Source organism: Argopecten irradians, chromosome 11, assembly GCF_041381155.1.
Source record: "Argopecten irradians isolate NY chromosome 11, Ai_NY, whole genome shotgun sequence".
In the NCBI taxonomy this organism is placed as follows: Eukaryota; Metazoa; Mollusca; class Bivalvia; order Pectinida; family Pectinidae; genus Argopecten; species Argopecten irradians.
In genome coordinates this window covers 3351310-3368974 of record NC_091144.1, presented here as the reverse complement: position 1 = coordinate 3368974, position 17665 = coordinate 3351310, and the positions used below count along the sequence as shown (strand labels likewise).

The following is a 17665-nucleotide window of genomic DNA, read 5'->3' as shown; positions in this document are numbered from 1 at the left end:
CTGTACAAATTCATGCATGCATGCCCACCTACTTTCATACACCTACAAGATGGTTCAGAGTTACAAAATGTACATAGAGGGGAGACAACTAATCCAATTTTGGATAAAAATGAGTTAGTTGTAAGAATGTGATGATTTACTCTATATTGGAACCACTGAAGCTTTGAATTAGTTGTTATACAAAAGGGCAATTGATATATTTTACACCAGGTCACTTTGTCTATGTTGTCAAATGTAGCATTCCACTTTCTGGTGCCGGATGGTATTATATCAGATTTAACAAAAATATTGTAGAAAATTTTTGAACCCTTATAATCCCTAAGAAAAATCTGTAAATTGAGAGGTATGTAGGGATAAAAAATGTTGTGTATGTGTGTATTGCATGATGCAATAAAAGTTCTGACCGCTGCGACAAGACCTTGATACTGTAGAAAATTTGTGTTTACTCGATATATTCTAATGAATTCCTCAAATGTGTAAAACAATAATTTGTCACTCTCCTTTATTATTTTATGTCATTTATAACAAAAATGCTTTTCTGGTAATAATGTTTATAATAGACGGATCTCCCTCCTACCTTGATTTTACTATTGCACCAAATAGGAGCTTTCAAAATGTTTTTCTCCAGAACATTCTCAAGGTATTTTGAATTTAATAAATACCAAGATTTGAATACATCAATCCAGAATTTATTTTTAGATTTATTTATACATATCTTAATATATTCCGAGCCACAATGTGCAAGAAGATCTGTGTCAATATAAGTTTTAAGTAAAATCTGCCATTTCTCATTACTCTGATAAATTCTTCTGATCCATGTAAGTTTAAGTGGATATATTTATGAGAGTGTCGCATATGTTATTGGTGACAGTCTGTAGGGAAGGCAGGCCTGGCCAGATTTATATATAGAGGATATTCCTGGTTTCTTGATAGATAACAGTTATATTTCATCGAGTGAGGTGGAAACTTTGATATAGTTCACGTGTGTATAGCAAGGGATATTCTATTTATGACAAAATTTACATTCTCATGTCTCTAGTCTAGGTCTAAACTGACACCAGTAGATTTATTTCAATCAGGCGCAATTGTCTTATTTAGTTCCACGCATACGGAATAAATTTCGAATTAACACAACTTCCAAGATAATCTAATGCAACACGTTTATACTCCAACAATTGATAATGAAGTATCATAGGAAAGATTCACGTAATATTATATTTTTGGTTTTATATTTTTTTTAAAATCGTATTCTCGCCAAAACGACACACTGTAAATACTGTGTTCTAATTGGTCAATATTGAGTGAAAATATCAAAAGTGATATGTGCACTCGGGTGAAAAATATCACATATACTTTCACCATAAAACCTTTCATATTAATAGCACTATGAGAAAACTGTCCTGCAAATATCATTCATAGCAAAACTGGGCAAACTGGGCCAACACGAGAAAAACTGGGCTAATATTAAAAGCGCGCCAATCGAACGTACGCAATGGCATTCGAAATATTTCTAGACTGAGCATTCGAGGCAACTCAATGACAACAGACAGACACAGGGGCATGTATAGGAAGGGATAACGCTTGTTGGGTACTGGAACCTTAAACGTACCGTTCAACTCCTTACCGAACATTACAGCTTATATATTTTATTGTTCATCGTTAATACAAATACGGGGCATTAAAGTAGCCGTACTGTAAGTCTGTAATGTAACGTTATATGTATGTAGTAACGTTAACTGACACCGTCAACAATGACACGTCGTTAGCATGCTGATAAAAACCTGATCACTTCTAACAGATTTAATGCTGCAATAGAGGTAGCCCTGGTAGACATAAATGTGTCTTATCATTTTAAAAAAATGGTCATTCATAGGGAACAACCAACTAAATGAAAAAAATGACCTTCGAAATGGCCGCTGTGCATACAAGATTGAGTCAAGGATAGAATTGTAACCTGGCTGCTGATTGGCTGGCTAATAATGAATTTAAAAAGTAAAAATGTTTTCTGACAGGTAATTATTCCTAGATAACCATGGTTTTAATTTGGAAATTCAGATTGAGATTCAGGTTCAAAATATCAATTTTGATATACATTAGATTTTCAGGATTTTTCAGTGCAAAATGCGCCTGATTTCAATATAGCTACCCTGGTTGGCGTTTGAGCTGAAGGACCCTTACTTTTTTTTCTATCTAGTGTTATATGAGAACCTAGACTTTAATTATATATTTATAGAACACAATAGCTAATTTATATTCCTTTGTTTTAATAATTCATTACAAACTTTAACACACATTAACAGTGTGGTCTATGTAAAATTATTTAGTTGGTTGTTCTCTTCACATTAATGCAGATATCTGAATTCTAGGGACCGATTCTATTCTTTAGCATATAGATATAGTACTATTGTTAATGTATTGAACCAACTAAAACAGAAAACCATAAATAAGCTCACGTTTTACATATTCCTATATACATGTATTTCTGTTAAAGGTAACGAATGTGTATTGATGAATGGTGTAGCGTTAATCATTATCCTCCGGTATGCGTGTATATCTTACCACACTGTGAGTTTGATCACTGGTATATGTTCACCACTTCGTATCAGTATACATATAATGTCATTACTCAGATTGTACTTTCATCAAGTTTGATATTTGGTCAAATGAAGCATTATTCCAGCTTATTGTTTATTACTTGGTAATTCGACCCTTGAATTTACACATATATCATAGGTGTATGGTTCTAGAATATTAAGATTATCCCCAGTGGATAATACATACCGGATTTATCGGGATGCTGAGTTTAAATGACTCGAGGCTATAATATCGGAAGTAAATAGTAATATATCACTGAAACATGCTGCCGAAGACACCAAGCAACACACCCCACCCGGTCACAATATACTGACAACGAGCGAACCAGTCGTGCTTCTCCCTGTATGCTGAGCGCTAAATTTTAGCAGAAACTACCATTTTATAGACTATGGTGTGTCTTGACCAGGGGACAGAAATCCAAAGCCTTCCTCACAGGGGCGAGCGCTCTACTGAAGCCCAAAAGTGAAACGTTGTCAAGGGAGACGATAGGAAAAATAAAGTCAGTTAGGAAGAAAGGAAAAAGAAGATCCTTTATTTAGTCGTCTTTTACGATCATGCTATAGGGAAAACAGGTACAAATCCGACGTCCTACCTGTAGGTATCTTCGCCGACAAACTTCAAAACACTCACCACTCATAATCACTCCATACACACCGCTTACACCGGAGGCCGTCCTGAACAAATCTTGAAAAATGCAATCCTGAACAAATCTTGAAAAATGCAATGTAATCGAAAAGCTGGAGTAGAGACGGAGTACACTACACAAATTGTAAATTATGTTCCCTTTGGAACAATTATGCCTAGTCTGAACTATACGCTTAATGCTCCAAGTAGATGTCGATATACTATGCTATATCTTTTTTATTTGTGACCTTTTTCAAGTGTTGCACTATATAGCTTCTGGATTTAGAAATATTATCAATTCTTTCGGTCACAAGTGAAAATGCCACGGCTTCATTTTGAATTGTGCTTAAATGAGGTTATAAAGTGGTGATAGAGAATACATAGGCATTGGAACGATTTGGCGTAAAGGTTATCTTTCTTGTCTCATCGATTCGCCAGTCAAAATGTACTGTCTACGTATTCTTTGTAATTTATATAAAAATGTAACAACATATATGATGCAAGTGGACGAGATTAGATTTTTTGCATGCAAAAAGAATACTGATAAAACATTAATGCAATCATTGGCAGATATTTTAACGTCAATTTGTGTTTATTAAGATTCATATTCTGGTATACGTTCAATGTCAATTTCTAATTTTCTATGCGTCACACATGAGTATGATTTAGATTTGAATGTTACCATGTAAAAAATGAATAAGCATGCCAAAAACAAACAAAACAGATACAAATATTTAGTGTGCATATTCATTCCATCAGAAACATATATATACATAGAGATTTGAAATTCCTTCTTTGTTGACAGGCAGATGGATCTCCGGTTAATAGGCATTTTCCCTTGGCAAAACTACTTTTAAGTGTATTATTTTAAACATGATATTTTGGCATCAACACAAAGTTTAGCATTATATAATGGTTTGCTGAGATCAGTTTTCCCAATCGGTGTTGTTTAATATATTTGAAAGCATGAAAATAAGCAATTTTTCCTGGTTTTTCGAAAACCGGAAGTGCATTTTGTTTTATTAATATATAAGTTAAAATATTATTCCAAACTCGAACTCAAACATTCTGAAAATTACTGAAGTTATAATATATTAAAGTTATTCTGCTCTATTTAACTATTTAAGAGTTTATCTAGATGAAAAAAACTAAGGACATACAGAGGTACATCTGCCGATCGTAAAAATGGCGGAGTTGCCAATCTCTATGTATGTATGTTTCTGTTTCCATACATCTTCTCATATGCGGTTTCTGTTATAGGCACAGCAATGCATGCACGAAATCTACAACCCAACAATTCTTACAGCAATACATTCATTATAGTGGTTCTATTTATACCGTTCGGAACTTTACACTACTGAGATGTTCTATGTTTTCAAGGCACACGCACATTTCCAGATTTTCCTTGTAGACACCATGGTGTCCTTTCTACGTCACATGATAGATGTACGTTGATGAACGTTACAGGGGTGTCGTTTATCAGAGTGACGTTTCGGCTCACTAAGGTATATTGTATATCATCTATCCCTGAAGACAGACGGGGTAGCCGTCCAATCTGAAATCCAGAGATTGTTAAATCAAGTTAAATAACGAAACCAAATACTTTAATCCATTATTGAAATCTGATCCCTGTATATTGCAACTTATAAATCATATTTAAAAACAATTCTAACTTCATTACAGTCTACATTGAGTGGTTAGTAATCCTACTTAGAACTCGGTACACAGACAATTGATCGTTGGAAACTTAGATGCAATACAATGGAGTAAGAGGTGGTTCGTTACAGTGAGATCACACTTTAAAACGTGAGTTTCTTACTGCTATAATATGAGGCCATAACAAACATCGCCATGTGTATTTACACAACATACAGGGAGGAAAGTTGTCCTTTGAAGACCGTTTAGCTACTCATAGCAAATGATTCAATACAAATACAATCCTCCATAATACTGGAAACAAATCACAAATATATGTAGATTCATGGCAGCAAAAATAGACGCTTAGAGAAGATGTTTATTGTCTAAATAAGTTTGATTTTTGGACTTTTTATGTTAAATCGTATCCTTACATTTTTCTGATACTGTTCCTGATCCCTCGGTCGAGTTGTGTCGTTATGGATATGGCGGAAGGTGTGAAGTATACCTGTACTTATACCTTGTGGGTGTGTTACCTGGGAAATAAATTATTGGCCGATTTATGTTAAAGCCACACCCCAATATTGTTAGCATTTGTAGAATTAAGAATGCGTATAATGATTTCTTAATAACTTTGGTACTGTAGTTGTAGAAAGTCGACACTTGTAGACACGCCTTAATTTTAAACTGGTCGCCATAGAAGTTACGATTGTTGCCGAACAGCAGTCGGAAAGTTCATAACGCGTTTTTGGAAGAGTTTGGAACTGACGTTACGTAAGTACGGTAGTCACATGGGTTACAATGTCGGTTAACTTCGACTTGTTGGGAAAATGGAACCCACTTAGCGATGTTCATTATTTATTAAATTTTGTATCAAAAGTTTCTGAATCTTTCTTCGATTTAGTCCTGTCTCTTCATGCTTTACCACAGGATTTTTTTTCAAAATTCTTCTAAATCATGAAAAAAATCAGACAGATAGAGATATTGGGACTTCAATTATAATCAAGCCCTCTGTTATTGCTCACTATCCATAACATTCAGGTTGCAAATAAAAAATCACAATAATAATAATTAGAGTAAATAAATAAATAAATATGTACTATGAATGCTAACCTTCAATCCGTTAAATAAAATCCGCTGTGCAAACTCGTCGTCTTCTCCGCCCCATCCCCAGAATTCATTAGACATCCCATTTACCTTTAATTTGAAAACATAATATTAACAATACCTATGTCACTTATCCTTCGCATTCGTCTATCCGTAACATAACACTTCGAATGCTGGATATAATTCTTTTTTGTGTTATAAAAACATAATTCAACATATCACTTACATGTAGAAATGCTTTCTTGGCAAGTCTTCCTCTCGTAGGAAGGCTTTAATTCGACACTCACCACTTACAAACACTTTTCGTCACTTCTCTAATTATCCACAGACAATTTATTACACATAACATATCCAGATTTACACATGTTTCCCTCCATCGCTCTCTTTCCAATCTTCTTGAAAAATCATCTTTCTGATTTATCTTAATTTACCCCCCCCCCTCCTCCCCCCCTCCCCCCCCCCCCTTGTTCTATGGATTGTCGTATAACGAATTAAAGGGAAGCAACTTCAATACATATCAGAACGGTTTATCTAAGTATTAAAAAATCCACCTGTTTGTAATGCTCTCGTCTCATCAGAAGAATCCCCCCGATAAATGTCCGGTAGTGATATTTAGGATGGAGTCCAGGAGATATACAGATATACACAGCATTCATGTCATCATGGAAAATCTCCCATGCAATTAAAAAGACATTTGCAAGACATTTTGGCATACCCCTATGAAATAAAAAAAGTAATAGCGATACCATGATCAACGCTTGAAAATTGTTTCCATTCTGTCATTATATTTAATATTACATCATGTACTTACAGTAAATTATGTTTTAATTGAATTCTTCAATTGACATTATCTTAATTATGTACAATAATGTAGATATGGCTAGTAATACATTGCATATTTGAATGTACAAATGCCGTCTGCATGGTGATATTCATACTAAATCATTGAATTGGTGCTTAAATTGACAAAGCTACTTCAAACTTATACATAAACTTCTTATCCGATGATACTTGAGGAAACAAAAAACTACAAATCTGGGTATTACTTACATAAACATCCTTTTATAAATTTTCCAGAATAGATGCTCGGGGACCTAGATAGAATATTGTTGTTTTCATATTTTTTATTCACAAAATAAGACTTGAATGTGAACAGACACTAGACCCAGTAAGATCATGATAAAGACTGAGGAGCCAAATGGTTCAAATAAAGTAAAAAAGAACTGAATTGAACTGGTCCAGTAACGCAGTACATATTCTGCCAATGGGGACCTCCCATATATCGATCACATAATATCTACGAAAAGTTGTTAATTCTAATGCAACGGATGTATTAACGGGAATAAATGACGAACAACTTTGAGAACAACATTTAACATTTATAAGCAATATTCTAAGTCCAGGAAGCTTACCGCTGATATATTACATAAATGATTGATTCGTTTTATTATCATCCTTTGCTGTCAAATGTTTATGACCGCAGGTAAAAGTTAATCCAGGTATGATGAATAACATCTGAGTTACGTCATGGTATTAGCGGTGTATATTATATACTCAATATGTATGTTAATACATATAGTTTTAGTTGTGTTTTTCTAATGTAAACGTTTGTGACTATTCGCTCATAATATTTTTGTTATAAAATAACTTTTAGATTAAAGCAGAATACGGAGTTGCAACAGAATAAAACGACCATTTATTTAAAACAAATAATTTTTCTTCATATTTTTCCATCGCTTTCTTTTCTACCTTATCATTTTAACAAAATACTTTAAGCATTACTAGTTTTATTTTGCTTATATCGTTATCTTAAAGAAAATATTTGATACAAACATGTTTAAAACTTTGCAAACATAAAAAAATAGGATATCAATGTCCTCGTATTTTTGTTTAGCTTTTCTTTTAACAGAATTTGATAATAATGTTTTCGTTTTCGTTTCTACTGTTAGGCTAAACGGCTTCTGTGATTTTTAAATCTAGTAGTTGTAAAGAAAATGTGTATACTTTTTTAGGTTCAAAATCATTTAATGATTCCGAAACGAATAAAGTGTTCTCACATAGGTGGGAGCAGTTCAACATTAAAAAATATTAATCAAATCTCCATCATACAATCATATGAGATAAAAATTGACCCTGATTATACTACGATTAATGCGGTATGCATCTTCGACTAACAGCACCTACCTATAATCGTCCTCCTGGTTAATTATGTAGATGGTATAATGCACATGTTGATCCTCTAGAAACTTGGCCATATGGGGAACAAACTGCTCCAATTCTTTGTGACAGTTGCGAAATGGTATTAGAATCGCCAGTTTATGGGGTTTAGTTTCATTACTGCTATAATTTATTTGTCTTGTTGAGTCAAACGATATGTTATTTGTCCGTGAATCAGACGACATGTTATCGCTGCTCCTCGAATCCACCAGTGAGACTTCCAACGACACATTTAACATAGAGAACACCGCAAGTGCACATAAACCTGCAAGGCCTAATAACAATCTAACTTTGACCATCCGTATAGCCATGACTGCAATGGCTCTTCGCGTCGGCATTTGTCTGTGGGAATATGATAGAAATACTTGTTAAATGTAGAAAAAAATGGATGTCTACGTATATAAATATTATTGATTTTTTTTGTTAATTTTGAAATTTCGTTGTGAACCATAATGTTATTTCATTTTATAGAGAGGAATGAAATTATTTAAAAGTAGCGATATGAAAATAGATGATCTCCTACCTGATATCAGAACGATTTCCATCTGTTTATTTCCAAATGAACCACTAAGTGTTCATTCACCCGACATGACCACAGTCGCCCCAAAGGGATATATATTTTTTTATAATTTTATTTTTATTCAGGTTTTTCATCATTGCAATTTACAAATTATCATAACTATCAACTCGTTAACTCTCATTTTTATATATACAAGAAATTCACTTACCCATCTGATTCACACAATAGGTATTACATTAACAAGTAGGACCATATACCCATCTGTACAAATTCATGCATGCATGCCCACCTACTTTCATACACCTACAAGATGGTTCAGAGTTACAAAATGTACATAGAGGGGAGACAACTAATCCAATTTTGGATAAAAATGAGTTAGTTGTAAGAATGTGATGATTTACTATATATTGGAACCACTGAAGCTTTGAATTAGTTGTTATACAAAAGGGCAATTGATGTATTTTACACCAGGTCACTTTGTCTATGTTGTCAAATGTAGCATTCCACTTTCTGGTGCCGGATGGTATTATATCAGATTTAACAAAAATATTGTAGAAAATTTTTGAACCCTTATAATCCCTAAGAAAAATCTGTAAATTGAGAGGTATGTAGGGATAAAAAATGTTGTGTATGTGTGTATTGCATGATGCAATAAAAGTTCTGACCGCTGCGACAAGACCTTGATACTGTAGAAAATTTGTGTTTACTCGATATATTCTAATGAATTCCTCAAATGTGTAAAACAATAATTTGTCACTCTCCTTTATTATTTTATGTCATTTATAACAAAAATGCTTTTCTGGTAATAATGTTTATAATAGACGGATCTCCCTCCTACCTTGATTTTACTATTGCACCAAATAGGAGCTTTCAAAATGTTTTTCTCCAGAACATTCTCAAGGTATTTTGAATTTAATAAATACCAAGATTTGAATACATCAATCCAGAATTTATTTTTAGATTTATTTATACATATCTTAATATATTCCGAGCCACAATGTGCAAGAAGATCTGTGTCAATATAAGTTTTAAGTAAAATCTGCCATTTCTCATTACTCTGATAAATTCTTCTGATCCATGTAAGTTTAAGTGGATATATTTATGAGAGTGTCGCATATGTTATTGGTGACAGTCTGTAGGGAAGGCAGGCCTGGCCAGATTTATATATAGAGGATATTCCTGGTTTCTTGATAGATAACAGTTATATTTCATCGAGTGAGGTGGAAACTTTGATATAGTTCACGTGTGTATAGCAAGGGATATTCTATTTATGACAAAATTTACATTCTCGTGTCTCTAGTCTAGGTCTAAACTGACACCAGTAGATTTATTTCAATCAGGCGCAATTGTCTTATTTAGTTCCACGCATACGGAATAAATTTCGAATTAACACAACTTCCAAGATAATCTAATGCAACACGTTTATACTCCAACAATTGATAATGAAGTATCATAGGAAAGATTCACGTAATATTATATTTTTGGTTTTATATTTTTTTTAAAATCGTATTCTCGCCAAAACGACACACTGTAAATACTGTGTTCTAATTGGTCAATATTGAGTGAAAATATCAAAAGTGATATGTGCACTCGGGTGAAAAATATCACATATACTTTCACCATAAAACCTTTCATATTAATAGCACTATGAGAAAACTGTCCTGCAAATATCATAGCAAAACTGGGCAAACTGGGCCAACACGAGAAAAACTGGGCTAATATTAAAAGCGCGCCAATCGAACGTACGCAATGGCATTCGAAATATTTCTAGACTGAGCATTCGAGGCAACTCAATGACAACAGACAGACACAGGGGCATGTATAGGAAGGGATAACGCTTGTTGGGTACTGGAACCTTAAACGTACCGTTCAACTCCTTACCGAACATTACAGCTTATATATTTTATTGTTCATCGTTAATACAAATACGGGGCATTAAAGTAGCCGTACTGTAAGTCTGTAATGTAACGTTATATGTATGTAGTAACGTTAACTGACACCGTCAACAATGACACGTCGTTAGCATGCTGATAAAAACCTGATCACTTCTAACAGATTTAATGCTGCAATAGAGGTAGCCCTGGTAGACATAAATGTGTCTTATCATTTTAAAAAAATGGTCATTCATAGGGAACAACCAACTAAATGAAAAAAATGACCTTCGAAATGGCCGCTGTGCATACAAGATTGAGTCAAGGATAGAATTGTAACCTGGCTGCTGATTGGCTGGCTAATAATGAATTTAAAAAGTAAAAATGTTTTCTGACAGGTAATTATTCCTAGATAACCATGGTTTTAATTTGGAAATTCAGATTGAGATTCAGGTTCAAAATATCAATTTTGATATACATTAGATTTTCAGGATTTTTCAGTGCAAAATGCGCCTGATTTCAATATAGCTACCCTGGTTGGCGTTTGAGCTGAAGGACCCAAACTTTTTTTTCTATCTAGTGTTATATGAGAATCTAGACTTTAATTATATAATTATAGAACACAATAGCTAACTTATATTCCTTTGCTTTAATAATTCATTACAAACTTTAACACACATTAACAGTGTGGTCTATGTAAAATTATTTAGTTGGTTGTTCTCTTCAACGCCTGAAAGTCATGTTACAAGAAATCAACTAAACTTTATTTTGATTAATATAAGGTAAATCTAATCAGTTTGTTTTTTGTAATTTATGAATTTGAGATTGTTATTGATGATGAAAGTAGTTAATCAATAAACCACGTGCTTCTCAATGTCATAAAGTTGATGTAAATAGGAATTCTTTCAAAGAAACATAGCTGTCTACAGATGTCTACATATGATGATGTAGTTTCTTGATGTTGTTTTTGCTCAAAGATCATTTGAAGATAAGCATGCCCATGAAAACCGCCAAAAATGGGATCAATATAAAATTGTTTTGAAGGAAAGGTCAAATTAAAGGCCTGTCATTAGTTGTTGTTTACTTACTATTTGTATTTTATTTTATGATTTGCTTTCAGTTTATTTCCCATGTTAGTTTCCATAGGTATATTCCATGCCATCATTGACCTTAAAATCTGGAAAAATCACATGAATCACATATCTGAATTCTAGGGACCGATTCTATTCTTTAGCATATAGATATAGTACTATTGTTAATGTGTTGAACCAACTAAAACAGAAAACCATAAATAAGCTCACGTTTTACATATTCCTATATACATGTATTTCTGTTACATGTAACGAATGTGTATTAATGAATGGTGTAGCGTTAATCATTATCCTCCGGTATGCGTGTATATCTTACCACACTGTGAGATTGATCACTGGTATATGTTCACCACTTCGTATCAGTATACATATAATGTCATTACTCAGATTGTACTTTCATCAAGTTTGACATTTGGTCAAATGAAGCATTATTCCAGCTTATTGTTTATTACTTGGTAATTCGACCCTTGAATTTACACATATAACATAGGTGTATGGTTCTAGAATATTAAGATTATTCCCAGTGGATAATACATACCGGATTTATCCGTATGTGTTGGGATGCTGAGTTTAATGACTCGAGGCTATAATATCGGAAGTAAATAGTAATATATCACTGAAACATGCTGCCGAAGACACCAAGCAACACACCCCACCCGGTCACAATATACTGACAACGAGCGAACCAGTCGTGCTTCTCCCTGTATGCTGAGCGCTAAATTTTAGCAGAAACTACCATTTTATAGACTATGGTGTGTCTTGACCAGGGGACAGAAATCCAAAGCCTTCCTCACAGGGGCGAGCGCTCTACTGAAGCCCAAAAGTGAAACGTTGTCAAGGGAGACGATAGGAAAAATAAAGTCAGTTAGGAAGAAAGGAAAAAGAAGATCCTTTATTTAGTCGTCTTTTACGATCATGCTATAGGGAAAACAGGTACAAATCCGACGTCCTACCTGTAGGTATCTTCGCCGACAAACTTCAAAACACTCACCACTCATAATCACTCCATACACACCGCTTACACCGGAGGCCGTCCTGAACAAATCTTGAAAAATGCAATGTAATCGAAAAGCTGGAGTAGAGACGGAGTACACTACACAAATTGTAAATTATGTTCCCTTTGGAACAATTATGCCTAGTCTGAACTATACGCTTAATGCTCCAAGTAGATGTCGATATACTATGCTATATCTTTTTTATTTGTGACCTTTTTCAAGTGTTGCACTATATAGCTTCTGGATTTAGAAATATTATCAATTCTTTCGGTCACAAGTGAAAATGCCACGGCTTCATTTTGAATTGTGCTTAAATGAGGTTATAAAGTGGTGATAGAGAATACATAGGCATTGGAACGATTTGGCGTAAAGGTTATCTTTCTTGTCTCATCGATTCGCCAGTCAAAATGTACTGTCTACGTATTCTTTGTAATTTATATAAAAATGTAACAACATATATGATGCAAGTGGACGAGATTAGATTTTTTGCATGCAAAAAGAATACTGATAAAACATTAATGCAATCATTGGCAGATATTTTAACGTCAATTTGTGTTTATTAAGATTCATATTCTGGTATACGTTCAATGTCAATTTCTAATTTTCTATGCGTCACACATGAGTATGATTTAGATTGAATGTTACCATGTAAAAATGAATAGGCATGCCAAAAACAAACAAAACAGATACAAATATTTAGTGTACATATTCATTCCATCAGAAACATATATATACATAGAGATTTGAAATTCCTTCTTTGTTGACAGGCAGATGGATCTCCGGTTAATAGGCATTTTCCCTTGGCAAAACTACTTTTAAGTGTATTATTTTAAACATGATATTTTGGCATCAACACAAAGTTTAGCATTATATAATGGTTTGCTGAGATCAGTTTTCCCAATCGGTGTTGTTTAATATATTTGAAAGCATGAAAATAAGCAATTTTTCCTGGTTTTTCGAAAACCGGAAGTGCATTTTGTTTTATTAATATATAAGTTAAAATATTATTCCAAACTCGAACTCAAACATTCTGAAAATTACTGAAGTTATAATATATTAAAGTTATTCTGCTCTATTTAACTATTTAAGAGTTTATCTAGATGAAAAAAACTAAGGACATACAGAGGTACATCTGTCGATCGTAAAAATGGCGGAGTTGCCAATCTCTATGTATGTATGTTTCTGTTTCCATACATCTTCTCATATGCGGTTTCTGTTATAGGCACAGCAATGCATGCACGAAATCTACAACCCAACAATTCTTACAGCAATACATTCATTATAGTGGTTCTATTTATACCGTTCGGAACTTTACACTACTGAGATGTTCTATGTTTTCAAGGCACACGCACATTTCCAGATTTTCCTTGTAGACACCATGGTGTCCTTTCTACGTCACATGATAGATGTACGTTGATGAACGTTACAGGGGTGTCGTTTATCAGAGTGACGTTTCGGCTCACTAAGGTATATTGTATATCATCTATCCCTGAAGACAGACGGGGTAGCCGTCCAATCTGAAATCCAGAGATTGTTAAATCAAGTTAAATAACGAAACCAAATACTTTAATCCATTATTGAAATCTGATCCCTGTATATTGCAACTTATAAATCATATTTAAAAACAATTCTAACTTCATTACAGTCTACATTGAGTGGTTAGTAATCCTACTTAGAACTCGGTACACAGACAATTGATCGTTGGAAACTTAGATGCAATACAATGGAGTAAGAGGTGGTTCGTTACAGTGAGATCACACTTTAAAACGTGAGTTTCTTACTGCTATAATATGAGGCCATAACAAACATCGCCATGTGTATTTACACAACATACAGGGAGGAAAGTTGTCCTTTGAAGACCGTTTAGCTACTCATAGCAAATGATTCAATACAAATACAATCCTCCATAATACTGGAAACAAATCACAAATATATGTAGATTCATGGCAGCAAAAATAGACGCTTAGAGAAGATGTTTATTGTCTAAATAAGTTTGATTTTTGGACTTTTTATGTTAAATCGTATCCTTACATTTTTCTGATACTGTTCCTGATCCCTCGGTCGAGTTGTGTCGTTATGGATATGGCGGAAGGTGTGAAGTATACCTGTACTTATACCTTGTGGGTGTGTTACCTGGGAAATAAATTATTGGCCGATTTATGTTAAAGCCACACCCCAATATTGTTAGCATTTGTAGAATTAAGAATGCGTATAATGATTTCTTAATAACTTTGGTACTGTAGTTGTAGAAAGTCGACACTTGTAGACACGCCTTAATTTTAAACTGGTCGCCATAGAAGTTACGATTGTTGCCGAACAGCAGTCGGAAAGTTCATAACGCGTTTTTGGAAGAGTTTGGAACTGACGTTACGTAAGTACGGTAGTCACATGGGTTACAATGTCGGTTAACTTCGACTTGTTGGGAAAATGGAACCCACTTAGCGATGTTCATTATTTATTAAATTTTGTATCAAAAGTTTCTGAATCTTTCTTCGATTTAGTCCTGTCTCTTCATGCTTTACCACAGGATTTTTTTTCAAAATTCTTCTAAATCATGAAAAAAAATCAGACAGATAGAGATATTGGGACTTCAATTATAATCAAGCCCTCTGTTATTGCTCACTATCCATAACATTCAGGTTGCAAATAAAAAATCACAATAATAATAATTAGAGTAAATAAATAAATAAATATGTACTATGAATGCTAACCTTCAATCCGTTAAATAAAATCCGCTGTGCAAACTCGTCGTCTTCTCCGCCCCATCCCCAGAATTCATTAGACATCCCATTTACCTTTAATTTGAAAACATAATATTAACAATACCTATGTCACTTATCCTTCGCATTCGTCTATCCGTAACATAACACTTCGAATGCTGGATATAATTCTTTTTTGTGTTATAAAAACATAATTCAACATATCACTTACATGTAGAAATGCTTTCTTGGCAAGTCTTCCTCTCGTAGGAAGGCTTTAATTCGACACTCACCACTTACAAACACTTTTCGTCACTTCTCTAATTATCCACAGACAATTTATTACACATAACATATCCAGATTTACACATGTTTCCCTCCATCGCTCTCTTTCCAATCTTCTTGAAAAATCATCTTTCTGATTTATCTTAATTTACCCCCCCCCCTCCTCCCCCCCTCCCCCCCCCCCCCCCCTTGTTCTATGGATTGTCGTATAACGAATTAAAGGGAAGCAACTTCAATACATATCAGAACGGTTTATCTAAGTATTAAAAAATCCACCTGTTTGTAATGCTCTCGTCTCATCAGAAGAATCCCCCCGATAAATGTCTGGTAGTGATATTTAGGATGGAGTCCAGGAGCGGAGACATGGTGTGGACCTTCAGCTGAAGGGAAACTGTAGTTTAACTTGGGATTCAGTGGAAGCAGGTCGACATCGTGCATGGCTATATAATCACAGTCTGAATCACTCTCCAGGAAGCCTATGTTAATTAAAGCTGCGCGATTAAACCTGGGAAAAATTGGGTTAGGTGTAAATCTCATTGTATGCAAATTTACACTTTTGTTACCCATAACAACATATTAATAGATTTCTGTACTAGTTACCGGTAATAAAGAAAAATACTGTTTCATCGATTTCTGATATTCATTTATTTTTCTCTTTTTTCCTGTGATTTAGATATGTGCCAGTAGAATGGTAAAACTGTGTCCTATATTTTCGGATGTACGGCGATATTGATCTTATGATGAAATATTAAAATATTATTTCATCTATGACCTATTACATTACAAAAAAAAAATCTTCAAACTTTGGCCTAGTGCAATGGATAAACTACATGTGTATGTCATTTTTCCTTTTGCATACCTTAAGTCGTCCAACTGGTTGATAACATATATTCTGTGCGGAATACTTTGGTTATTAAGGAACACCCTCATATAAGGCGCAAACACCTTCAGTTCGTCCTTACAATGCCTGAACGGTACCACCAGCGCCATCTTGTGGGTCACGTTATTTAAAGTTATTTCACTATCTGGTTTGTAACTGTTTACTAAGTCCATATACATGTCTCTTGTTTGTTTATAGAAATAAACATTCGATAGTTGATTCTTCTTCGACATGACCGCATTATTTAACCACATTAAGAACACCATAAATAAAACTGTTAGAGTACGGAACCAAACCATCTGCCATTTCTTCATGGCTGCTGCTGATGTCAACAATACGGTATATACAGCTACATATGGAGGATGTGTCGTCTTGTATAAGATCCCTCAGGTGAATAATATCGAAAATAGCATGTCCATTATCCTATTCTACATTACTGTACAAGGAATTCCTAATATGTTTATCACAGGTCGCGATGTAAAGTTCTGTCCTCTTTGTATGAATTATGCCTTGCAAATAACGACATATATGCATCAGGGAAACCGTTTTCGTTCGTTTACTTGTTAGTTTTACTTTCGTGGTATTTATAATGTATGGAAACCTGACAGTGAAATCAGTATAAAGGGATGTCCTTTATATAATGAAATAAGTAGTTAAATTCTTAATACATCTTACTATAGGCTTAGTGGTCTTTCTATACGTGCATGATACTACTGTGTTTCGGAATATAACATATTACGTAAATATCGTGTTGTTTGAAAGGTTATAATCTGTATATTATTATTAGGATATTTATACAAAAGGAATCATGTTTAACCATTAATGAGATCAGTATACCGTCATCTTCTTTAACAAGTGCAGTATGAAGACTAATGTCAGATACATAAAGACATGTATTTATCTAAGAACATAATGTCATTGTATGTATTGTAAACTTATTGTAGAACACATTTTTATTTCGAAACAGTTGATGCTAATTAGACGAAATTGAACCACTAAATGTATTGTTTTCATGATCTCTTGCCCTTCTTGCTTTCCATATGTAGACAGTATATCTTGAGACAATGATTTTACGTGTAGATATGTACTCCTGGGCATCACATTAAAGCCACATCAAACAGGAGACACTGTCAACACATTAACATA

At 34.0% G+C, this 17665-nt stretch overlaps 1 protein-coding gene and 1 long non-coding RNA gene across 2 annotated transcripts; both read right to left on the bottom strand.

Annotated features, from left to right (window-relative positions):
- Positions 1-3733: 3733 nt before the first annotated feature.
- On the bottom strand, positions 3734-6064 carry LOC138335679 (uncharacterized). The gene is made up of 3 exons (XR_011210317.1): positions 5968-6064; positions 5289-5390; positions 3734-4774 (listed from the first exon to the last, which is right to left on the bottom strand). It is a non-coding gene; the product is annotated as an uncharacterized lncRNA (long non-coding RNA).
- Positions 6065-12704: 6640 nt separating this feature from the next.
- Positions 12705-16698, bottom strand: LOC138335676 (beta-1,4-galactosyltransferase 7-like). The gene is made up of 5 exons (XM_069284837.1): positions 16499-16698; positions 15916-16144; positions 15367-15450; positions 14687-14788; positions 12705-14172 (listed from the first exon to the last, which is right to left on the bottom strand). The coding sequence occupies exons 1-5, from the start codon at positions 16696-16698 to the stop codon at positions 13993-13995; spliced, it is 795 nt and encodes a 264-aa protein (XP_069140938.1). The 3' UTR covers positions 12705-13992.
- Positions 16699-17665: the final 967 nt, after the last annotated feature.